The sequence below is a fragment of the Melanostigma gelatinosum genome (genome assembly GCF_949748355.1).
Source record: "Melanostigma gelatinosum genome assembly, chromosome: 4".
NCBI lineage: Eukaryota > Metazoa > Chordata > Actinopteri > Perciformes > Zoarcidae > Melanostigma > Melanostigma gelatinosum.
The window spans coordinates 7,158,950-7,185,462 of NC_136637.1; the positions used below are offsets into that span (position 1 = coordinate 7,158,950).

Here is a 26,513-nt window from a genome sequence, read left to right on the forward strand (position 1 = left end):
AAAACACAAAGCAATCCAAAGTTTTCCAGTGTTCCCCATTTCAATGTTATAAATCAAAAAGCAAGTGTTGCAGGTTTTCTGTGTTTTCTGCATACAGGGGTTAGATTTGCAGTTTTAATGGAGCAATCTCCAGAGAGGAGGCCCCTTTGATACCCATGGCGATGATAAGCATGCATTGGCTGCCTACCATTGGACCCCCGTGGCAGATGGCGAGTGTGGGTCCTGCAACAACACATTTCTTTATGTCAGCCTTGTCCCTCTCTCTCTCTTCAGCCAGTGGAATAATGAAAAGCCCAATTCTGGTCATGGCTAACTCAATCTCATTATAATCTCCCTTTTTTTATTCATTCAGCCCCTTGGGATGCTGTCTGCCAGCGATGTGCCTTTCAACCTCCAGAGAGAACATCTTTTGAAACAGCCAGGAGACCTAATGAAGTCACAGAGTGGCACAATTATTTCCCAAAGAAGGAGCATTAATGTACTTCAAAATTCCCTCCGGAGACGCGTGATGACAATTGGTTTGTACAGCTTTGATCGCTGCTTTAAATACTGCCCAAGATAAACTGCGGGGTTAGCCCCCTTTGCCACTGGTAAGTAGAAAACCCAGGAGTGGCTATCAAGCGGCGGATACATCAAATACTCAGCCTGGAACGCTAAAAACGGGAGTTTAAAACAGCACATAGCCTAAAAATCACTTCCTGTTGGGAATAATGGTGCAACATCACAGTCAAATCTCTGCGTTTGGCCCAAAACCATTGCAACAAATAAAATAGGCCCGTGTGTTTGAGGACAGGCGGCAACCTCCGGTTCTGCCGAGTGGAGCCAATGCAGTGTCTTAAAACTTGCATTGTCTTTACCGGCCAGCAGTGGACGACTCCTCCGATTGCATAGAAGTTCATGAAAAAATGACTCTACTTCTCACTTGATTTATTACCTCAGCAAACATTGTAAAGTAAAGTTTATGGTCTCAATCTCTAGTCTCAAGTCTTCTTCAATGCATCATAATGTTCATTTAGTAAATCATGGTCCATTTAGAGTCAAATAGACCATAAAGCAGGCGGGCTTACTGTGACTGACAGGTAGTTGCCGCTACCAGAGACGTATACGGCGTCTCTACGTCACTCCTCAGTCATGCCAAATATGGTCACTTTCTGTTCAGCGGTTGCAAAAAGTCAAGATGGCGACGGCAACATCGCCAAACTCGAGGCTTCATAACGGCAGTCCACAAACCAGAGGGTGACGTCGCAATGACTACGTCTCCCGTGTACGGTCTATGGTTGAGGGGCAGAACTTTCTCTTGAGATGACAAGATGCATTTACAAACCCAGTTCTCACGCAAAGCCGCCGTCACAATCCACCAGAATGCATCTTGTTTTTATTGTGCTGAAATCTTTGTTTGATCGTTACTGCAATAGACATACTCCCACACATCACGCTACTCAAATAGCGCCGCCAGTATAGACACTTTCGTCTTTTCTTCATGATGGCGACGTTTGAAGGTTCCTTAAAAAGGGACAGTTCACCCCAAAATCAAAAACACACACATCTCTAGATTGTTTTGGTGCGAGTTGGCTCGTTTTAGAGATGTCAGCCATAGAGAAGTCTGCCTTCTCTTCAATATTACGGGACTCGATGGTAATTGCATGTGCAGTTTTGTGTAGGCACTACAGCTAAAGGACAAATAGTTCCAACATAAAACTGCTCACAACAAGCTCTGTGGATAATCTGGAGCCACCGGGTCATGATTTCTGAAAAGAAGACACTTTGAGCACCACAAACCAGGGTTCTAGTCCTATTGTGTTGTTCTAGTCCTATTGTGTTGGAGAGAAGGCAGACATCTCTACAGCCAATGTCTCTAAAACTCGGCAGGTCACACCAAAATAATCTAGATTGATAAATAGAACTTCAGGTAAGAGGAAACTTCTGTTTTTTGCTTCAGTTTCTGCTGCCCAAATCATAAAATGCATCACTTCCTTTGCCCCCCCCCCCCCCCCTTACAACAGACACTGGAAGTTTGGAGCAGCAAACGTGAAGTCATTACCGTGTTTAAACTCAGGCAGTATTGTCACATCCACGAGTGACTGAAGGAAGCATAATGATCATTTATTGACATGAACATGTGAATTATTATTTTAATACAGATATAGCAGAATAAAATGGAAAAACACTGAGATCATACATTGGGATAACACATGGGAACCGTCTTTGTCCTTCCCATGTGTCTGGTTGGCTCTCCATATCGAGTTTCCAAAAATAAGCCTAATGAGATTAAATGTGATGAGCAATTCAGCGCGGCCGTCCTTTCATTACGATTCCACTGGCCTTCTCATTCACCCTGACCTCGACTGTCCAACCACTTCTGCCTCTAGGTTCTCTTCTGTTTTCTAAATCTCAGACAGCTTGCTCGCTGGAGTCAACCTTTGGTCCGCTCCACCAGCACCGCAGTAAATAACCTCAGCCGCCCTCGGTACCGTTCTGCATATATCCTCGTTATGAAGGGGCCATGGTACCTACATTGCATATTTGATAGAACAAAACATGGCATCACTAATAAATGCTTTAGTTTATCTGGCTGATCTAAGAATAATTCACGTTATTTAAATTTAGTGACACTTTCAAATCATGCAAGTTTACTATTAATGTCACTAATTTCTATATAAACATCTACAAAATGTTGCATTTGAATCTGAGTCTAAAAGCCTGAGTTGGGAAGTGAGATATTTTATAGAAATCCATAATTCTATATTAGGGAGCACTACATGTCTACACATTTTAAAAAGTTGAATATTTAAAAAAAACAAAAAACTAAAAGATAAAATGATATTTCTTTGATTTAGTTAAATCCTTACATTATAGTTGTTATCATGGGATAGGCATTACTGAAATAAATATATACATTCATATTTATATTGGTGCTATAATGTGTATGCATGGTTTCTTTCTAATACTGAACTTTAAACAAAAATAAAGTTGTTATCATAATTGTGAAGTTTGACTCAAAGAAGGACAAACTGTAGCTATGATCTTCTAGTCTTATAAAATCAAAATAGTAACCGACCCGACCAAGAACCAATTTTGAGCTTTCGGAAATACAGAGCTGCCACAATGAGAAAAAAAGAATTCCAACAACACGTTGTTGTTATAACGGGAAAAGGTTTCCCGTTATAACTAGAGAGTATTCCTCATTATAAAAAGATGTCGCTATCGCGGCTGTAATGAGAGCCGGATTTCAGAACCTGCGCTGATGGGTGAAGGTTAAGCAGGAGAACAGTGACAGAACAAGCTGTCCCAACATAATGAATGTCGCTTTGATTAAGAGAGATGCTCCCTCTGATGCAGGCGCAGGGAGGTGAAATCCCACAAAGCATCCGCGAGCTTGCGACAGCCCCGCGTACACCGCTCAACAACGAGAGCGCCGTTTGATTTGACGTCGTCTCTAGAAGAAAGCGAGGTGTGAACTCAATTGCATCACTCGTGTGTTTTGCCAATATATGCATGCTCCTTTCAACTTTTGGTGTTGTGACAAAAACAAAAAAAATCTCATAAAAAGAGAAGTAAGCTATTGAGAAATGTTTCTTTTTATAATGAGAAATGTTCTGTTTATGACATTAAAAAGTTACAAGAAACTGAGATATTTGGATATTTTGTCATTATAACAAAATGCTTTTTAACAAGGCACTTTTCTTTATCATGACAAACACAGGAGAACAATGGTTTTTCTAACAATGGCAGTTCTGCGCTGCCAGATCAGCTTCAATAGCGTCAATAAAGATAAATCCCACAACTTGGATCAGCTCAGTTTATAAGGCAAAGCATAGCATTAAATATCCTTTGTAATGTTTTTGCTCATATATACAATATTATCAATAAACTACTATTATGAAGTAGTCTAGATGAACTCTTATATATTCCCAAAAACAGGACTAGTCTAAAACAATGTGTTGATGATGCGGAGAAAGAATGTGCAAATTCAGGCCGCTGGAAGTTGTCGACGGGTAAAACTCTACTCCAGGTCTGGGCGCTCACGAGACATCCTCGTGTGTATTTTGTGATGAAGACCCAGAACCTCAACCATCCCGGTCCCTGAGTGGGGCACGCTGGTGTGCAGCAGGTGCCTCTGTAAGTGCTTGATCCAGTCCTCCTGGATAGACAGGGGACCCTGGAAGACCAGGTCACAGAACCTGCAGAGAGGGAGAGGAGAAGCCGGTCACTGCTTCTAGAGTCGATGCACAACCCTCTTCTTCAGTGTGGAAGGCTTCGTTTTATTGCATCGATTTTATTACGAGTATCGGGCAAAGGTACATTATAATGTTATCATGATGTGGTCAAACATAATCCAGTCAAATAATATTGACGAAGACGTGGAACTATAGATTGAGACCATAAAGTTATGTTCACAATGTTTACTGAGGTACTAACTCAAGAGAAGTAGAGTCATTTTCTCATAGACTTCTAGACAATCTGACTTCTTTTTGCAACCAGGAGTCGCCCCCTGCTGGCCATTATAGAGAGTGCAGGTTAAAGGCACTTCTACATTGGCTTCAATATTCAGAACCGGAGGTTGCCGCCTGATGCCATCATCATTTCAACAGTTCTGCCAATCGCAATGTGGTTTCAAGCACTTTCTTTAGGGAGCGAGTGCTTGGAGATGCCCAGCGGCAGCTACTCTAACAGACTTCTTGGGTGTCCCAGATAAGGAGTGGCTGGTCAGAGTTTTGACTGCTGTGCTGCCTTACATCTCCTCATCTCTTCCATTTGGGGCCTTGATATGAGATACATAACTGTAGGGAGCTCTCTCGCTTACGTATGTAACCTTCACTTGCATGTACCTGCAGGAGAGCGTGTAAATCTCAGCATTCAAGGAGGGTAGCATCTTCTTCTTCAGCCCAGGCCTCGGCCTCTTCGGTTTATAATCGTAGCCTAAAAAGACAAAACATTGCTTGATCTGAAATGCATTATGTAATCACAGACAAGAGGCATAAATAAATAATCCCAATATTGATATTCACTATTCTAGTCAACATCCATCGAGAGACATCACACGTATTCAATTTAATCCTGTGCTTCCAGCACACCTTTGGTTGCACGGCTCAGGAAACACACATGTTGACATTTTGCGACACGCGGATCGTCATCGTCGTACCTGGTCCTTCAAATATGGCGATCCTCTTCCTTTGTGCATAGGCTGGAAGATGACCAGGAAGGGCAGGAAAGGCGCCGTTACACTGAATACAAATCATATTCGAATCGCATTCCCCTGAAAGATGAAAATGTGTAAAAAACAAAATTAAACTCAAAGAGAACAGGGCAAGTGGATCAAAAGCATTTAGGTTTAAATCATGTGATTGTGTTTTTCTATTTGATTGGATGATGTTCTTATTACAGTTTAGCTGATCTTTTTGAATCACAATGACACTATAATTGCAGGAACAAAGCATTGTGGGAGGGTGTGCGAGATCACGCCGTAATTTTATTATCAAGCAAAACTGTTTCTCCCAGTGTGCTCCTCCGCCTGCTTTCAGTCTAAGCATCTGATTTGCACTCTCCTGTTTGAAAAGTGTTACATGGTGAAGTTTAACACAATTTTGTGTCTTCAGGGAGGGGGGGGGGGGCGTATGTTTTCACATACACCGGAGTCAGAGGATTCATAAACTACTCAAGAATATCACAGACGTGTTAGTCCTCCGACGGTAGTAATCCCAAAAGATCTCTCAAAATTAAAATGATTTCTCTTTCGTTTTTTTTTTGTTCCCACTAAACTATCTAAATATTGATCAAAAATAAGTTCTGTATTTTCATGTAATTTGCGAGTGATGATGCTATGTGAGCGACAACTATAGTGATGAAATAGCATTACAATTTACACCCTAACGGCGTCCGAATAATTGAATCTAAATCAGCTTTTCAGGATCGTACACGCAGAGAAAGACATCTACGGGAGAACATTACAGCTCGACAAAGAGCAACGTGATGTTTACATCTCCATCTCATCTTTATCTCAGTACCCGGCAACGAAAGTTGGATTTGGACAGACATTAAACAAAATTGTGGAAACACGGATGACGGGCTTCCAACTAAACATCAAGAGGATCTCATGATTTTTTAATATGAACTTCAAAAGCACTTTGGCAACATTGAATCGACCGTATTTGTTTTTTCCATAAAAATCAAATGATTGTGAACTATTGTTTAACTGGCATCCAGCTGCAGTATACAGCTGTCTGTGCAGAGATACTGGAAAAATGTATAAAATATTGATGACAATCAGAGGCCTGAACGTTAGCGTGTGCACAACACTGTGATAGAGTGAACGTCCCTGTAGTAGAACAGAGCTAAACGTGTTGAATGTGTGTGGGAATAACACATGGATGATCTGTTGAGTAGTCATGATCTTCCCAGGTAAAGGGTGGGGGAGCTTGTATTGAAATGCTTCTTATATCTTATGAGTGGTTTTGCCAAATATCTACAAATAAAGTATACTTTACATCAAACCATTTTCCACATTGTTAAGATTAGTTTGCTGCTGTACCACCGCTTCCTGTGAGAATCTACTTGCAGAGACTTGTGATGCTTAAACATGCAGAACCAGCCATGTTTATGAAACCGTTGGAACATGAAGTTGCTGCTGTGCCCGTGTATGAGACTCCATACCATGAGCCCAGTTTGGTTCCTCCGTGTAATCTGTGGTGAAATCAGGGAGCTTCCTGGTTGCGTGGGCTTCCTGGTCGCTTCTCGCCGAGAGCTCCATACTTTGCTGTCTCGCCTTGAGCAGTTCAACTAAAGTGCTTGAGGAGGCCTCAGTGCCTCGTTGTGCTTCTACCTGAAGCCTCCTATCTGAGGAGGCCTCTGCTTCCTGTTTTGGTACAAGGCTGTCCAACATGGGACGCGGACTCCTCATCTCAAACTGGATTTTCACTGGGATGCCCATGCGCATCAGGATCAGGCCATCGCTGCTGATCCGTGAGGGGAAGTGGCTCTTGTTGAGGACCTGGACGATGTTCTGATGTTCCTGTTTGTCCCGCAGCAGTTCGTTGAGGATACCCAGCGGGGACTTGCCGGTGCTGGTAACACTTCTACCGATTCGCTTCAGGTGTCCCCTCACGTGGTTGGAGAGGCCGGTCTTAGTATCGAACCAACCCCAGCACAGGGGACATTTGTGTGCTCCTTGGGTTTCTGGCTTAACAGCTGTAATATCAGATGAGATTTGTTTAAAAAAAACAACATTGTAATGAAAGAACAAAAACACTAAGCCAATATTCATGATAGACTGTTTTGGATTGCTCTGTGATGGACAAGCCTTAAAAGGTTCTATAAACGGGATTCAGAGCATTAATATAGCAGCAAACAACTAATTGCTGTGTAAATATAGAGCGGAGGAACGTCCACTTGAGCAGAGTGTCACTCTCCCTCTGTGTGTGTTGTAATCGGAGCTTCTTGTGCTTTGTTTACATAGCTGGGACGTGTCCCATTGGTTAGCCGACGGTCACCGCTCTGCACTGATCATATGACGGTTGCAGCTGATAACGCCGCCCCAACCGACGGTTCCCCCTCAGGTAAACACACTTGTTTGCACTTGTTTGCGCTTTTAGCACCGTTAGCTTCTAGCTGCCGGCTCAGCCGTGCCATGTTGTGCAGCATTAGATGTGCTCTGAATTCCGTAATGACAACATTTAATACAACAGGAGCACGTAATGCAGCTGTTCATCTGAAGCGCCTATAATCGTAATGGAACCAAATGACAATCTAAAAAGGGGTTGCTCATTGTAAACATACAGAGAATTACCACTGGAGCTTTATAGTGAGTTTCTCCCAATGGAAATGCAAACGCATTGAGAAGCGGGTATAATGGCTGTGAACATTTGCCAGTTAGCACATGACACAAATTGCATCTGAGGCTGACGAGAATGTCGTTAGCTTTGCAGGTATTTGGTCATAAACCAAATTATCAACAGGGATATTTCAATCTGAAGTGGTGTGTAAGCGCGACATGTGACAGTACACGATCTTCCACAACCCTGACCTTTGACCTCCAGATCCAAAGTTTGGATCAAATTTGAATACAAAAAGAAGCCCTTTTGTCTTGACTTGTTCGCTCAACTAATCTCATAGTAAACCAAACACTGATACTCGTACCTTTACTCATTCTCCTCGTGCCACTGGGGATCCTTCTGCGGATTCGTGGCTGATGGTCCCGCAGTGCCACTTGCTCCGGCGAGACCATGTGCCGAGCGTTGTAGCTCAAGCCGACTCTGTGGAGGTGCCCTCGCACGTGATTGGACAGGCCCACTCCAGACTCAAACATGGCCGGGCAGTAGGGACAGCGCCTGTGTTCCGCCCCTGGCGTGGGGGAAACATCAGCGCTGTCCCCCATGGACATACAAGGCGACTCTGGGGAATCGCCACACGCTGTGGTTTCGATATACTCCTCCTTGATTACGAGTTGCTCTATGTCACTACAGTCTTCACCTCCATCCTCCTCATCCTTGAGCACACGAGGGCTTTGGTCTTTGGCTGAAAAGCTCTGCCTCTTTGTGAAGTACCTCCGAGCGTACGGGTTCCTCGCATCCTCAGTTTCCAAGTAGCTGCCTGCAGCTCCACTGGTGTCGTCACTGCTGCCCTCGCAGCCTTTCTCCATCTCCTTATCTGCAGACCGTTTCTCGAGCCTCTGGCAAAACCGTGCCGATATAGTACCATTCGTATTGTCAATAGTGTTACGCAAGGGCGTTGGCATGTTTCTCGCTGACGGAGAATAATGATTCGCTTGCGCTTGTAAGCTCCCGCTTGCCGGGTCGTTCTTGCCACCCTGACAGAACATCTGGTCTAATTTAAGATTTCTGGCTGATAGTAAGAAATCGGCGGTCGCAGGACAGGTTGCCTGCTTTGAGCTGCCAAAAGCCTTGCAGTCATTGTTTGCAGAGTCTTCCTCCACGCAGGTGAGATCAGTTGCCACATCTAATTTATCTACTGGCTGCAGGAGTAGTTTTCCATGCCTGTCGACCCTCCACAAAGACGGTGACAGCCTGTTTTCGGCGCAGTCGACCCGGCACTTCAACTGAGGAGAATTTACAGTTTTGTCGTTGGACTTTTGAATGTAAAACTCCCCTTTTTGACGAGAACGCTGGGGGAAATGGGCTGTTTCTCCAAGAGTCGACTTATGCAGATTTGTTCCGGGCTGGTCGGCGACCTTTTTATCATTACCAAGCGAACGCAGACGCTCCAGCTCAGAATGTCTTTGCAATACTTCATCGTCTTTGCTCGGGAAGAAACACGCTTTGCGCCGAAGCTGAACACGGTCCGCTTCCCCGACCTCATTAGCGCGAGTCATTTCCCCGCGGTGAGGCCTGTGCGTGTCGAAGTGCGCGACGCTCAAGTGTGATTCGAGTGCCTGCTGTGTCAGCGTAATGTAGTTACACTCCTCACAGAAGTAGTAGTGCTTCAGATTATCGCACGTCTTGGCGTGCTGGACGGAGATTTTAGGGCAATCGCAACCGGATGCGCACCGAGGGCAGTGCACTGTGGCGCCCCCGTCTTCCAATTCGGCGTTTTTGTGATCTTTGATTCCCTCCAGAAGTTGTTCCAGCCTGTCTCGGTGAATAATGATGTGCCTCATGAGGGAGCTGCTATCAGAGAACAAATGCCCACACTCCCTGCATATAAAGGGCTGCGAGACCTCACTGTTCACCTGATTATGCTTGCCTAAATGATACATCATATGTCGATGGAAATCTCTCCTCTCCTTGAAATTAACATTGCATGTTGTGCATGAAAAGAAAAGCGGATCTCGTTCGACTTGTTCCGTCCTCAACCGTTCCACTTTTGAGCTGCAATTGTCTTCATCTTCAGGGTCATTTTCCTCATTCCAGCCTCCGTGTGCTGCCGTGCTATAAATATGGTGCTGCGAGTCTGACACCGTGTTCCCAGAAAGATCTTTGAGTGGCACCACGGAATATTTAATATCAGATCGGGCACCCAAAGAATCATCTTGGTTGGCGACGTCAACGTTTCCAACATCACTGCAGGAACAGAAACGTCTGTATGTGTGATTTAAGCTGCTGTTAACCTTTTCCAGAGAGCCTGACATGCTTTTTGCATGTGTGTTGTGCTTCCTGTCCCCTTGGTGCATCACTCTGGTCTCCAGCCTTCTGTCATTGTGCAAGAAGAGCTCCCTTGCTGAATCCCACCCGACCGCCTCGGCGTCGTCGTAATCATCCAAGGAGCTCTCTGACCGTTCTACGCCCCGGCGAGATCTTGTTTTCGTGGTCTGCTTTGTCAAAGGTTGGCTAATGTGCATTTGCTCCGTGCCGCCTGCACCCGACAGTGTGGGACAGGCCAGTTTGGACTCATTCTCCTCCGAGTGAGACAGTGGCGTGTTGACACCTGGCTGTGTGGCCAGTGTTTTCACGACGGGCCCCGCTGTGTTCTTCCAAGCGTCTGATTGAAGCTCACTAGGTGGTGGTAACACCTCGGGGCTCGTGTCCTTCCCCGCTTGCCATGCGGCATCCAGGACATTGTTGGATAAAACAGTGCCTTTGTTCAGGACACAGTGTACCTCTGAGGTGGGGTGTGAACCAGGTCCATTAACAAGTGCTCCTGAAGGCAATGAATTGCCTGCATGGGGAACAGCGGGGACCCCGCTGTATACAAATGGATTCGGCTGGGTTCCATTTAAAAGGTTTTCGTGTTCATCCGAGGACAGACCTGCAGCATTGTTCTTCGGGGAGAATGTGTGACTCTGTAATGGCTCCTGAGTTCGACCTGGGCTGTCAGACACCCGTTCCACGTCTTTGTCCTCTCGTGCATTTCGCCCCAGATCAGACATAGCACCAATACGTTCTGAAAACATGAAAGAATATCACAAATTTATCAAGTGCACTTCATATTTCTATTCATTTCAAGCCAGCCGTGCAAAGCCGGCATCGCTTACAAGCCTAATATTTATTTTACTCACTCCCGTGTTCAACCATCCGAAGACAATTTGCAGGAGGAAATAATGCAGATGCAAATTACAAAATGAAACACTCCTGCACAACAGGTTTAATAAAGTCCAGCTTATTTTTTTCACACTGATAATGTGGTGCTGTTAAAAAACAAAAAGTACTTTTCTCCATAAAACAAGAGTGGTATTCTGCGCCGCATTCTGATTTCCCCAACACCCTCTTTCGCCACCTCTATTCACAACAAACCCTGCTGTTAGCCCTGAATACCCTGGCGAGGATGCTTAATTATGTGAGCGTACCTCTGGGACACAACCTGCCCTGCTTCTCCGCCTAAAGTTCTCAGTCGTCTGCTAAAATTGACCAATTTCCATGGGAACAAAGTACACCTCCAATGAGATCATATTGCGTCTTATCACTCTGTGATGGTGCCAACACGGATCCCAGCATGAGACTGTTGTTACTCGAATCCTGACAAATTGGCAGGCACACAATCTGTCTCAAACACAAACACAGGCCCGCAGAAAGAAAAGATTACGCCTTTGCGCACACACATTTAAATCATTTTTTTTTTTTTAACAATGATTTAATAGGATCATAATTAGAATGTGATTGAACGTGTGTAAGCTGCATCTTGTGACAGATGACAATGTGCTGTCCGGAGTTCATTCAGTTCAAAATGTGCGCTCAGTGGGTTTCGACATCCAGGGCGGGTCGCTCTCTACAGGAAGCTGCGTTGCTAACGAAGTGGTAAATTCAGTGTTAATGAGTGGCTTCACTGTTACCACCTCCGAGGTAAAACCTTCCGAGCTCCATGTTCGCCCCATCTGTTGTGGTGTAAAAAGGTTGGAAGGGGGAACAGACGCTCTCCATTTAAAACCGAACTTCGCTGTTACCCCCAAACGGCGGGGTGGCAAAACCATCAAAATATCTTGGTTGGAGATGTGTGCAAAGCCTCATTAGCAGCCAGCTCACACAACACTCGTCTATATATAAATATATATATATATATATATATATATATGTCTATATATAAATATATATATATATATATATATATATATATTTATATATATATATATATATATATATATATTTATATATATATATATATATATATATATATATATATTTATATATATATATATATATATAACGAACAGGGGTTCAACAGAAAATGCAATTCTTTATGAATTAATTTGCTTCTATTCACTTCATTTAGTCGATGTTAAGAGGCTGACTCTGCCTTGCCTGGAGATATCTACAGGGATTATGAGCTTTAATACAGTTAAGCTGTATGCACAGATCAATCTGCTGTGAGCCTTGACCAACCCCGGTTTGCTTTCTTCGGTTTCTGTATATGAGATTTAGGAGGAGCGTCGTTATCATGGTGTTCTGTTAGACAATAGAGAACACAGTTATGCATCAGCACGTCTTTTGACTTTTTCGTTTTTTAAACTTTCTTTTCTCTGTTTGAGAGTTGTTTTTCTAAAAAGACACTGGTACAAGATAGTTGCCAGTTTATTAGGGTCATCTGTGCAATCTGATGTAATCCAGCACAAGGAATAGTTCCATCTTGGTGAAGTTTATAAGGTTCGTCGGAGGCGTTTCTACTAATCTGTCCAGGGTGGACAGTATTAGGGCACAGTGTGATGCAATCCAACAGAACAGATGTGTTCAGCTCTGCCTCTGCGTAGCTTGTACAGTTTAGTTTAGACAGGGTCCATCAGGCTGTTGCATTGGATTGCATTAGGTCGCGCAGGTGTACATGATAGACTGCCGGCTCATAACAATAAAAGCTTTAAGTCAATCACTTTAAGTCATGCAGTTAAACATGATCTTGCGCGGCGCGAGCTGGTGGGCTGGGAACCGTGCCATGTACTCACATCAGCGTGGCTTTGAGTCTGGCACACAACCTCGGCGCATGTCGGGCCCGGTTCTCTTTCATCTTCCAGTCATTCTCTGCTGCGCACAATCTCATTTCATAAAAATGCCATACACTTTGCCTGGAAAAAAATGCTTGCCTGAATTCATTTTAAGTTCCTTAAAAGCAAATAACATTTATTTTTACAATCGTTAAGCCGTAAAGTACACTAAATATAACCCTCTGACAACAGTTAGTCAATGCCATTGTGGGACTTTACATGACATGGGACAAGTGGCCTTTGAGCAAGACCAAAAAAAAGAAAAGTGTAGCTGCTATATAGTAAGAAAACATGCATGACACGACAAGATAGGGGACTGACTGAGGCAGAAAACAAATGCTGGACGATGGAAGAAGTTAAAGGGACAGTTTGGGTCTTTTGAAGTGGGGTTGTATGAGGTACTTATACATAGTCAGTGTATTACCTACTGTAATAGTACTGCTGTGGTCAGCAAAATGTATTTTAGACTTTGTATCCAATATACACCCTCTCCAAAGCCACAAGACTCCATTGAAAAAACAAACAGTAATTTTACCTCGCAGAACATGCCAAACATTTGCTGGTCCCACCCTCTTAAATGAGAGTCTTCGTTGCTTTTATTCGGTTTTATATAATTGTAAATGGAATCTTTTGGGTTTTGGACTGTTGGTTGACCAAAACTAGCCATCAGAAGAAGTCATATTGTGATCCAGAAAATCGTAACGGTCATCTTAAACAAATATTCTTAACAATATATGACAAACCGCTAAGAAAATAATTTAGTTGCAACCCAAGACAAAGTCCTGCCGTCCACTACAAACATAAACAATGAAAAGATATATCCACAGTGACATTTCTTTTCATCAATTATTTAATGCAAACAACGGAAACAGCCAAACTTAAAAGTCTTGCGAGGACAACACACAGATTGAGTTTGGCGCTGTAGGCTCGTAAGGGCTGCGAGTGTCTGAGCAGATTCCTTCTCCTTGTTCGACTGATGGCGCGGGCTGGCAGCACAGTGGAGACAGAGCTAAGAACCAACTGGGACCAGTCAGCCAAGCCACTTCAACCGCTGGAGCTGTCTGTATGGATCAACAGCCAACCTCGTGTTCCTCTGCCATCGCCTCTTGCTGGAGAAATGTCTAAACAAGGGGAGCCGCGGTCCCTCAAGTACCGCACTACACAACTTCCTCGGCTAATGGGATCTATTGATTTATTTGACACAATGTGAATTTATGAAGCTGCCTCTTAAGCGTGAGAGTATCAAAGCGAGGCTCAAAAAACAAACAGACGGAGATTCGGCTTGACATTCCGGTAATCCCAAGGTGAGTACGTTCTTCTCAGAGAAGGTGCCACAGCGGGGGGAAAAAGAAAAACAATGTCACGTTCTTCTTCTCCTCTCTTTGCCCCTGCAGTTCTACCCACAGTATGAAACAGCAGAAGAGCAGCAGGAAATTAGCAAAATACGGCAAAATGCAGATCTCGCTTTCCTCAATGTGACTCACGGAACACCGTGAAGAAACACGGCAACAGCAGATTTCACGAAACACCCCAAATGTCTTAAATTTGCACGAGAGAAAATAAAGAGAGGGGCTTCACACGCTGCCTTTGTCTGGATTACGCACTCTTTTATCCCACTGAATTCTTGTCACCCAAAGGTCATTTCCATAATAATGGACTCCATTCTCCCTAATGGGATTTTGGCTGTGATTATGTGTGCCAGCGTCTTGTGCAGACACTATCAGCCCTGTCATCCTGAATTGCACAAATGTAATTACGCAAAGCCTTTGATAACTAAACAATGTAATTTACTGCTTGAGTGAAAATAGATACCGAGTTATATGACTCAAATTATACATTAAAGGAAAACGTGTGAGTGCCAGAGGTGGTGTGTTGCAAAGAAAATGGTGTACTTTATTGTAAGAAAGTTAAGCGCTAATGCATGCTTTAAGAATAGTTCCACATTCATGGGATATACTCTGATTCAATAACATAAAATAGCAATAATATCCATCTGCTAAATATGAAGTTGCAGCAGCCAGTTAGCCTAGCTTAGCATAAATACTGGAAACTATTGAAAAAAAAAGAACTTCGGTAGAAATTTCATCTTAAAGAGCCAAAGCGAAACAGGAAGCTTCACGTTTTGTTCCAGGAGAAAATCTCATTCAAAACCCCATTGACATTATTTAACGACACTAGTAATCAGAAATCCAGCCTTGGAAAATACTCATACCAAACATTTGACTTTGTGAAAGTCATGAAGGTTTCCATTGCTAATACCGTGTCTAAAGTGTCTAATTCAGTGTCAGAGAAACGGCTCGACTCACCGGCCAATTTGCCTTGTTGTGTCTCATATAGATGAGTTCATTCAGTACAGTTCATTAACAACAATAAGGTGTCATCATCAAGGTATCATAGCCTTCAGAGATTTACTCAGAAAAGGAAAATCTCCCTGCATTTGCCACTTTGTCAGGTGTTCATTTCTGACCCTGGTTGTAGCAGATGAATATATATATATCTCGTGAATATGGACAGAAAGTTTCAAGGAACGTTTCAGTTTTTCTCACAGACTGATGAATGAGAGATTACATTGAGTTACAGAGAGGGAACAGTTGATGACCTCAAGATATTGGCTAGCATGATCTGTCAAAATGTAACAAAATCCACCTATCAGCAGCTCTACAGCTCGTTAAGTAGTTGTTGTCGCAGTATTTTGTTACTTCGGACAGAGCCAGCCTAGCTGTTTCCCCACTACCGATCTTTATGCTAAGCTAAGCTAACCAGCTGCTGGCAGTAGCTTCACATTTAGCAGCCAGATATGAGAGCGGTATCGATGTTTTTCCTTAGCAAGAAAAGGAAAAAGAGCATTTTCCAAAATGTCTAACTATATTGTTTTAACTAATAAAATGTTGAAAAGTATAGAAAAAGGAAGGTACACGCACATACAAAATAAATACGTGCACTTGCAGTGGACATTAAAACAAAACACCTGGAGACAGGACGAGGGTTAAACTGGTGAGAGTGGTGCCTTCAACCACAGGTGACACAGAATCTGCCCCCCCCCCCCCCCCCAAAAAAACAATCCTTCGTCCGACATCCAACACGAACGACACATATCCTAACCACCCTGCCCCCAAACCTGCCCACAACAAACTTCCCATTGCCCCCCCCCCCTCTCCTGAAAAAAAAGAAAAAGGGGGAACGAGCGAGGTGGCTGTGATGGTAGATTTACTGATGAAAAAAGGTGAAGCGAGAACATTGGGAGTGATAAAAGGGGACAGGGAGCGAGTGACAGTTGGGTTAAGACAGAAGTCATGTTCAATAGCAGGTAGAAACATCAAACAGGGAGTTCACAGGAAACCCCATGCAACCTTGTCTTGAAGGAGGATTTTCTGTTGTGTGGAGTAGATTATATCTGTTCAAGCTGCTGACACGGCCTCATTTGCTGCCCGTAGTGTTGGAGGGGGATTAAACGATATAAACTTTAAAGCTTTAAACAATACCTTTCAAAATTAAATGGATTAAGGGAGAGGTGTCTGATGGGGATTTCCCAAGGCTTTGTTAGTTTTAAACTCTACTCCTTTTAAAGAAAAAAGAAGAAGAAATTTCTCAGGCATGTGACCGCTTTAATGAGGCTGCTCTCACGTTGAGGAGGGCAGCGGGCTGCTGAAGCAGATGGCTCTCATAAACATCATATCTGCTCTGTTTAGATACACGACTTCTCATCTCCCGACGCCGAGAGGAAAACAAACCCCGACCATCACCGCCAGCGCTACCCACTTGCCCACTTTTGGCACGCTGCGCCAGCTCGTCGGAATGGAACATTTCCATTTTTCTCGCGTCTTCCCCCCCCCCCCCCCCCCACACAGACACACACTTCGCAACAATATGCATGAGCTGCGCAATTGATACACATAACCTCTAATCTGTTCTAAGTATACGCAGAGGAGCTGCAGAGACGGCGACGCCGGGTATTTTAGTTTGCCGCCAGTTAGGGTGTTGACTTTTATTAAATGTTACGATTAGCATATAACCAAAAGTGTACAAACACGAGGCAAGACAGAAGTTGTTGCTGGGATTGGGCGGATGCTTCCCTCTTCGGTTGAGATGCGTTAATTAATACATATCAAACTTTGTTGCTGCAGACATGTGACCATTCAGATGAAAGGGAGTCGGTGTCACGCTGCTCTCCAAATTGAGGACGGGCTCCACATTGCTCAGCAGACATCAGTGAGCTTAAAATTCGGAGGCATGTCAAGTATCGCAGGTATTAGGATGAAACCTCTCATTATCTTTCTTTAAAACATAATGCGAGTGCACCGCGGCAGGAATGGGGAGAGGTGGGAGGGGTAAAGCAGGGAGCATGGGCCCCGCAGTCACTAATGGCAACCGTAGTGAGCCCCTCAGCAGGCACCTTGAGTTCTATTATTAGACCGGGACAAACAACTCCAAACAGCAGCTGGATCAAGTGTGTCGTGTGCAGCCTCTGATTTGGGTTTAGGGAGCTCGGAGTGGCTCAAACGAGCGCCGGCGTGAACACGCAGGGGTCAAAGAGATGAAAAACGAGGCCGTCAAGAAGTCGCGTGGAATGCGGAGGGCCGACAAAAGAAGCACCTATTTAGCCAACTCCATCGGGGGGCAGCTTGAGCGCCGCGGCCTTGACAGCGGCGGGATTCCCACTTGTCATTTCCCAAGGTCCGCGGACACACACACACACACACACACACACACACACAGACGCATGTAAGGCGATTATTCAGCGCTGCTTGTCAATTGTACCTTTTCAACCCAGATCAATGAGTCGTCTTGCACCAGGGGCCCGTATCAACGCCAGTCATTAACATGTGAGTGCCACTCTATCAGCCCCGGCTCCAAATAAATCAAAGGGGTCGGGCCACAGAAGAAAAGGGGCTAATATTTCCTCAATAACCCCAGAGGGACACCATGGAGAGATGCAAATTGCCTCCCAGGAGACCCCGGGGGATGTGGAGGAGAAGCTCGCTGGGAGGCAACGGGAAGCTAATGAGTATAATGGTAAATGTATACAAGGAGACGGAGAGGAGAAAACCTCCTCTCTATTCATACCAATTAATGCAATCTTATCAATGGAGGTGTACTGTAGGAGGAGGGCCCGTGTCTAACCCCTAACCCTCCTCCCCACTTCCACCTCGCGAGCGTCTGTATTATTCAACGCGGGGCCAGGCTGCGGTCATTAGCCCTGTGGGAGGCTGGGCCAGGCCCGGGGAGTTAAGGAGATTTTAAAAACCACTCACTCCTCACATCAAAACAAATCGGGCCGAATCAAAGGGGCTCAAAAAAAGAAAATGTCCTTTCTCGGAGGGGGCGAGGGAGGGAGTCCGCCATTGTTGTGAAAGCCGGCTTCTGCGGCATCAGACGCACGTAAAACACAAGATAGCATCGGGCAGAAGTGGCTTCGCCAGTCGTGCCGCGTTTGAGGGAAAAGGATTAGCAGTGATTAGAACGTCGTGGCATGAAATAATGTGAATCCAAACCGTGATAGTGTTAAATGTCTTTGCATAATAACTAGACAATGATGGCATCAATACATTTAATTGATTAAATGGAGCTTAGCAACTGTGATATTTCAGCTCTCATTCATTATTTTTCTTTCCTTTATCATTAACAGCATGTTTTTTCAGCTGCTTGTTTGAAAGGAACGCTTAGCTTCGCTGAAACTGGAAATGAATTTCCATGCAATCTTAGCCATTATAGGTTAGGTTGCAATAACTGCTGATACCGCATCAGAAACCTGATCAAGCAAAGCCCCAAAATGTGTATTTCCTTCAAACAAATGAAAAATCCAGGAAACATTATTGTCAAACAAAAAGAAGCTTGTTCGAAGAACTTTCCTAAAAAATCTAAATGTTTCCTGCTGCAGAAATCTGTTTCACTGTGTCTCGTTTGAAATGACTGATGTCTATTTCTAGATAATTCATGAAACAAGTCAATTTGTGTAACCAGGAACCTGGTTAAAAGAATCTCTTTTTACTGGCAGATGTCTACTTGTTGTTGCTATCAATAAACAAAACGTCTTCATAATCTGGAGACTTTAGTTGCGGTGCCTGAACGCACCTCAGTTTTTGTTTTTTAAACAAACATGTTACCCTGTATAGATCAACTGCATTCACACAGCGATGCCAGCCAATAATCCACTAGTAGTCTTAAACTACAAACTGATAAACGGAACGCCACAGATGCATAAATACGTTTATTTCTTGCGTAAAAACACAAAAAGATAAGCTGCGTGACTTGTTTCCCCGTCTCTTACTACGATAACTTTACTTTAGTCACCATGTCATGTTAACTGACTGACACCTTCATTTAAAAAAGGTAATAAAACGCACTAACTTAAAGGTGCACTGTGCTGTGCTCAATGGCGCCTCTAGTGGTCACAAACTACACAGGGGAACTTTAAGTTGCCTCTGAATCGATCCGGCCGCGCGGCTGAAAGGAATTGAAGTGGAATGTAGTTTAAGGAAGCATTTGAACTCGCTGAAAGGCCAAACAAATGCCTCGAAAGCATAAAGAAGAAGCGGGAATCTATCATTTTGAAGGTCACTTCTCAAGGCGGAGGAACGTACCTGACGGCGGGAAGATTTGCCTTCGAGAGATCACCGAGGGGACTCAAATGAAGGTTAATCACGATATAACTTTCTACACGTCTAATCCTGTACTCCACACTTCATTGAGCATAGCTGTAAAAAAAAAGCCCTCCGTCAGCATAATTGCGCCTAACCTGTGCCCCGCGTTGCTCCGATCTCGAGAATATCACATCCAACTCTGAGAATAAGTGGGGAAATTAATGAGGAAAGTGCTGAGCTCAACCTCAGATAGGTATCAGAGGAAGGGTTAGCCGCCTCGCAGCTCATGCACAACAGAAGCTCGCTAATCCGAACCCTCGGAGAAAGATGCTGTTTGGACTTGTGAAATGTTCTGAGGGGATAAATTCTGATTTGACATTCTGATCAGATCCTAAAATAGAATAAATATGTAACCTGGGGATTTAGATTGTATTATTATTTTACTTAATTTACTTCTGCGGCACAGAAAATACAAATTACGCAAATATGTAATCGTATTATGAGTTTTATTATGGTAATAATAGATTCGAATATGCTTTGGTCATAACTGAATGTTATTTTTTCCGTTATATATTATATGCTATATATGATTTCCTTTTATGACAACCCTGTTAATAATAGGTTTTAAATAATAAGCTACCCCCATCATTCCTTTTTATTATTAATTAAATTGAATGATATTACACACTGCACATTTTACTGATGCTGCTTTCCAATGCATCATCCCTTTGAGCGGTGAGGGCTGAGCGCATCAGTGATCATATTCTGCCCCTTAGTGGAGGAAACGCTCCATAACCGGAGTGCCGCTCGTCTGCAGAGGCTGAGCAGCCGGCTGCATTGAAGACATCTGCAGCTCGTGAAGAACCAAAGCGGTCTCACCTACCCGGCCCGGCCCCTTAGGTTTAAGTAGCTGAAATTCTTTAAAAACTAATCCCAGTCACTGTAAAGAGCACAGTGCCACATGATTTACAGAACTAAAGACAACGGGAATCTCAGGTTTGGATGTTGCCGTGACATATACTGGTTTCAAAAGCTGCTGGCTTGAGGGGTTTTGTATAATCAGGCTGCGTCGAGAGTCAGAAAACAGAGAATGAACCCTGATCCCTGGAAATTCATCCAAAGTATGCGTTTCCGCGAATCCCTCTCAGTTGAGCTGCAAGTTGAGGAAGCAAAAACGATCCCTCCCCTTCACTCCGTACTGTTTGCTACTGCGGCAGCAGACCGTGAACGTCAGCTGACGTGAGCTGAAATGCAAAGGAAGGACAAAAGCTGATATTTCAGTACGAGCGTTGAAATTAGATGAGTTAGTTGTGTAAAACCCCGTCTTTGTTCCAGGTCATTCTAGTGGATGATCCTCCCTCATGCAACACATGGATTCAAAATGCATGACTTCATGAGATGGAGCAAATAATAGAAGGCTCCAAATGTATAAAGAGGTGGAGGCCTTGTTAAGGCATGAAGGTTATCCATACATGTTTTACTACATGCATGCTACTTGTATGTATTGGGTTTTGCTAGAAAAATATGAAAAGAGCTAAAAACTGGATAAAGAAAGTTTAGCAGTATTGCAGCTACACGGCACTGTATAAGAAGCTGAACAACAGCTGCAGTACAATGGTTATTTTCATTATCAATGAATCTGATGATGATCTTTTTGATTAAATTGTTATTGTTTTGTTGGTTTTGTGTCTTAAAATAATAACGAATGTCCATCATGATGCCTCGAGACCAATTAGTACTTGTTTTGTCCAACGAACAGTCTAAAGGCCGTTACACACCGGGGACGTCATCAACAAACAGGAAAGTGAAAATGCAAATTTGCCACAGTTGCAACACTTTCAATAAAAAGGTTGTAAAAGATTTGTGAAGGCAGACGACCAACTACCAGAATCCTAATGACCCAGAGCAGCGTCCTGCAGTCGGTCCGAGGTAAACTGGTGTATAAGCGACTGAAAGCTATTTTAGTTTTCTTTTGGTGAAATGCTGTGAGTGAACTTGAGTTCCCTCTGGTAAACAGGTACGCATTGCCTATGTCTAGGGCTTTTATTGTGAAAGATAAGATCTGGTCTGCGCTGCCTTTATCAAGGTTGAAAGCAGTAATAAAGTTTGCTGTCTTGGTTCGGGCGACAGAGCCTGCATGTTGTTGTTCAATGTACTCTACGTTTTAAATATGTCTGTTCCGCACAACGCGATTGGTTGACGCCTTTATTTCTTCGGGTAATATTTGCGTTCTGTGTTAAAGTACTCATGACAAAAACAACTGTTTGAAAATACACATTGAACGGGAAAAGAAAGTCCACAGTGTGTGAAGACCTTTAAACCTAAAGATACTTTACGATCACTGGAGACAAAGAAATGCAGCAAATCTTCATATTGAGGAGTTTCATATCGAGAATCGCAGGTATTTTTGCTTGAAAATGACTCAAACGACTAAAAAACTAAAAATATTTAAAAAAAAGTGGCATCCACAGGAAGTGTAGCCCGTGTAGAGATTCTCATTTAAAGGGCCAACACCACAGAGTAATCATAAGAATACATCCATAAAGTGAAGAGTAACTCCTTACACAGCTTTCTGTGCAACTCTGTGTTGTTTAGTCAATGAACTGTGACACAATAACTATTTAGTCGTTTTTTTTTTGCTAAATGATGCGTGTAAATAGAAATGTGCATCACCTCAAACAACCTCTGAGCAATACTTGAAGCCCCTGATTTAAATGATTAAAATCTCGATGGTACAATTACAACGCGGCGACGGTCTCGCCATCGAAATCCTCGGGAAGCGACTCGCATGTTGAAACAACGACCGGAGCATCGTAAACACTTGTGTGTCAGTGATTTTGTTTCACACCGGAGAATAATCAACAGCCGGCTTGTCACTCCCAGCAACCTGCCAAGTGTAAGGAGGGGAAGCACTGACACATGTAACTGACGTCTCAGATTTAATTTGACTGGTAATCACACCCAGCCATAGTTCCAGAGCGTTTCACACGTCTGAGCTACAGTTTCAGGTGTCAAGCTGGCGAGGAGACGTACGACTGTGCCTCTGAATGATCACACCTCGTCGGAGCGGGGCCACGTTTTAGCTTTACGCTCCGCCATTGTGATTATAATGATGATAATGCTAATAACAAGAACATTAAGACGCCCCCGCACAACATGGATTTTCTTGGCTTTTCAATTTTTAACGCCAATCAACGCTCGCTCAAATACCAGTCATTTCAGTTCAGCGGCTATTTGAAAAAAGGAGTTCTGAACGCGCGCGTCACTTCACAGCGGGGTCACCTTGTTGTGATTCTTGTCTCAATCATGAGCCACGGGCTGACAATAGCACTTCTGATAAGAGACGATATTCTGCTAATACCACCCGCGTTTGAGCGGCGTGGATCTGAATAATCACGCAGAATGTTTAACGAGGTGAAAATGAAATGAATGTGTGCTTACGAGTCTATGTCGAAGCACCGGTTCCACCGCATGGCTCTGAGAAAACACACCTGTAAAACAGAGAGAAAGGGTTCTTTAACTACATAAATGAAGCTGCTCAGATCCCCGTGACTTTCTTTCAAAAATAAAACAGAAAAAAGATTTCATGATTACATCTGATTACATCACAATATGAAAGTTCCTTGTCGTAGTTTTAACTTACATCAAGAATATGTTTTGCCAAAGTAGTGCCTTGACGTGTAATATGGAAACTACAGCTGAAATAATTTGTCAAACAAATCAACAAAAATATGTACCTACAACGATTCTGATAATGGAACTATATTTAAAGTAAGAATGACAAAAAATACCCCCACAAAGCAGTGACTCTTATGTTATCGTGAACTGACCTTCGGACTGATATTCAGAGAAAAACAAGCATTCACTGACGTGACGTTGAAGTCCGGGAATTGCGACGGGAGCTTTTCACTGTTTTCTGACAATTCAATTTGTATTGAATATGAGTGAAAATGCGGGAAACGGAACAGCTCAATGCGTTCTTTAATCGAGAGAAACAACCGCGACCGTTACTCATTTAATGCGGATGACTTAAGGAGTGGAAGGCAGTGATTCAGCCAGTGTGATTCTATCCCCCGTCTCTGATATATTGCTGCAGACCTCAATGTTCTTGGTAGACCCACCTGATTACTAAAATATCCCATCTCTGCAGCTGCTCCTCAGCTGGGTTGCTAATTCAGGCCAGTGTACTCCCATTTAAGTAGTCCCAGGTGTCTTCATTTATAGCTGTGTAAGCAGCCGGCCAGGCCGGCAGAGAACACAGAGCTGTTTGCTATTCAGGAACTTCAGGCATCTTGGTTAAAATATTTGACCTTGTCAAGTGACACATAATCAATGTGTGGATAACACGCCTCGACCATCTCATTTATTTAGTCGAGCGGTTGACTCCTTCACTCTCGGCGGTATGCTAATGCAGCACAATCGACACCGGCCCGTTAAGCTGCCACTGACTCCCTGCTATGGAAACGTAAGCTCGCCCTCAGACACCTGCAGGGAGCGATGGACACTCGCTTATGTGCAGGAGGCCTACGCTTTGCAAACCTCCGTTCCCGGCGCTGACATCAGGGACGTGAAGATGCGATGTCTGCGGTGGAAAACATGGCTGTCATTAGCATCTCCCACCCTGCTCGTTATCTCGGCTGTCAGCTCGTTTGGTAATGATTGACAGCCGTCACAGAAAATCACTTATTGCCGTATTTTTCGGTGTTTGGTGGGCCCATGTGTTACGTTCACTTGATCACGTACAACGTTGTTTTCCCACTGGGGCCTGCTATTGCTATGCATGAGGGGGACAAACTGGGGCTTTTTCGGTCATTTCTGATGGCAATAATTGCAAAAAATAATTCTGCACACATACAGTACACATGTACTTTGATTACACTCGCTAATTAGAACCCTGAGCTGTGTGTCCAGAAATCACTCCCTTGTTTATTCATTGCCTACTCTCCATAATGAGCAGTCATTTTGGACACTTGCTGAGCAACGTCACGTGGGTTATTGCTGACCGGTATAGTATAGCACGACTGTAATTCCAGCATCTATAACAAATGCATTGCATTGTGGGATTGTTAGCGGAAAGTAGATAGAAATAAATGCCATGGACACAGCTTATTTTCTTTTATTTTCGGTTGTGGGAATTCACAAAAAATAAGGGGACGGTAAATATAAGTGCACTATAAAGTATATAGGGGCTGATTTTGGACACATGTTTAGTCGGGTAGAAGTTGGTCGGAGTAACGTCAGGGAACTAAAATTCTCCGACAAGCCGTTGTCTTTAAGTTCTTAGCGTTCGCAATGGTATCTTTATTTTATGCCGACTCTGTAGTTTTGTCATTGAAGAACTTCCGAAAGATTAGATGGTTTGTTTCTGTATTTCCAAGCTTTTGTTTAGGCTGGTGGTGTTTTTGCTGCACTTCTGTCCCTGCAGCTCTATCGCATGTCGACTTGCAGGTGGATTACAGTTGAACTTTGCTTTGGCCACTGGCACCACTTTTGGCGTTTAACAACTTCCATACAATATGGGCATTACAGTGAGCCTCACTCTCACAGTCTCTCTGTTTCTAATGGGCCATAGAAAGGCTCTTTTCCGTGTTGCCACAAATTGACTGTCCAAACAGTCAATACAAACTGGAAATATTTAGCTAGATAGCAAAGAGCTGCCTACTCCCCCTGACGTTAGCTGGGACTATACTATGCGACAGTCAGCTCGCTGCTCTGCCCACAGACTGAGCCTCAAAGACGAAACTGTAACAGCGACGTCTCAGAGAGACACTCTGTGAAGCAAACGCGAGCCAATTGAAGTTGAGGTAGCAGCAGCTTTCCCCAGTTCTCGGTCACTGCAGTGCTTTTTTATTCCCTCACATCAACCCACGACAGCGACACATCCCTGACTAATGACCACACCTGGCCGCGACGTATCCCTGCGCACATCAAAACCGGACAGCGGGCGGTGAGGCACTTACCTCAGGACGACGAGTCGTGTCCTCAGGTTTGTCATTGCACTTGACACCGTTTGCCCGTCTTCCCCTCGTTCAGACTGTCGCCATTTTGCTTTAAAAAAAAAGAAAGAAAATCAGGCAGGTCGCACGCTGGTCCAGAGGAGAGGGATGTTCACGGCGGAGGTGGAGGAATGAGCGTCGCCTAAACTGCACACCGAGTCCTTTATGTCCACTTCAAAGTGTCTCCCCGCCATTCAACACTTACACCAAGTAACTAACTCACGCGACGAATGTGAATTAAGAGGATTACAAAATGTATCAACACGACATCTTTTTTTTAAAAGTTTGTGATGGGGGGGCATGACCTTGAACTGAATGCAATCGAGGTTTGGCCTACTTTCTCGCACTGAGACACACAGGCTTAGCCTAGTTTGTAGACTGTCAATAAACCAACATTTAAACCAACATTTAATAAACCAACATTTAATAAAAAATATTATTGCAGTTTATCATTTATTTAAGTTAGCTTATATGACTATAAACAGGGAAAATAAATTGCTCTCTTCTGGGTTTCACAAACCACAACACTATAGCGTAACTGGGACACAAAGGGTTAAATTCACGTGTTTGTTTTTTTCCTGCCCAAGTGTTACTTTCATGATTCCACGGGAAACCATCAGGCATTTCAAACCTCGTCATGTCAGCCTCGACGTGTTTTTATTACAATGATCATTCCTGGTAATGTTGTTTGACCTCACATGGTCGTCATCGGACTGGAACACAAGCTTTAGGCATGGGTAGCCTCATTTCTGATTGACGCAATGATGAGCCAATACGTTTAATTGTATGTCCCTTCCATCTTATTAGAAGACGATCAAAATGTCTGGATGCATTTTTGTCAAAGGTTAAACTGACTGGAAAGTGGAAGCTTTGTGCATTGGCACACATTGCCACTGTGAGGTTGCCATCACTCCTCTGTGAGTCCACCCAAATGCTACGACAGACCCTGTTACTGTTACACGACGTTCCAAACCATGATATACTTATTGTGTATAACACTCTCTGTGCGTTGGGGAAAACATATTGTGTGTGTGTGTGTGTGTGTGTGTGCAGTGGTTGATTGGAGTGGTAATTCTC

The 26,513-nt window shown here is 43.7% G+C and overlaps 1 protein-coding gene across 1 annotated transcript; it reads right to left on the bottom strand.

The window, feature by feature from the left end:
- Positions 1-3,887: 3,887 nt before the first annotated feature.
- Positions 3,888-25,490, bottom strand: znf644b (zinc finger protein 644b). Its single transcript, XM_079267587.1, has 7 exons — positions 25,401-25,490; positions 22,882-22,931; positions 8,134-10,833; positions 6,652-7,185; positions 5,144-5,257; positions 4,830-4,920; positions 3,888-4,181 (listed from the first exon to the last, which is right to left on the bottom strand). Exons 3-7 carry the CDS (start codon positions 10,817-10,819, stop codon positions 4,004-4,006), a joined length of 3,603 nt encoding a protein of 1,200 aa, XP_079123713.1. The 5' UTR covers positions 10,820-10,833; positions 22,882-22,931; positions 25,401-25,490; the 3' UTR covers positions 3,888-4,003.
- Between the last annotated feature and the right edge of the window lie 1,023 nt (positions 25,491-26,513).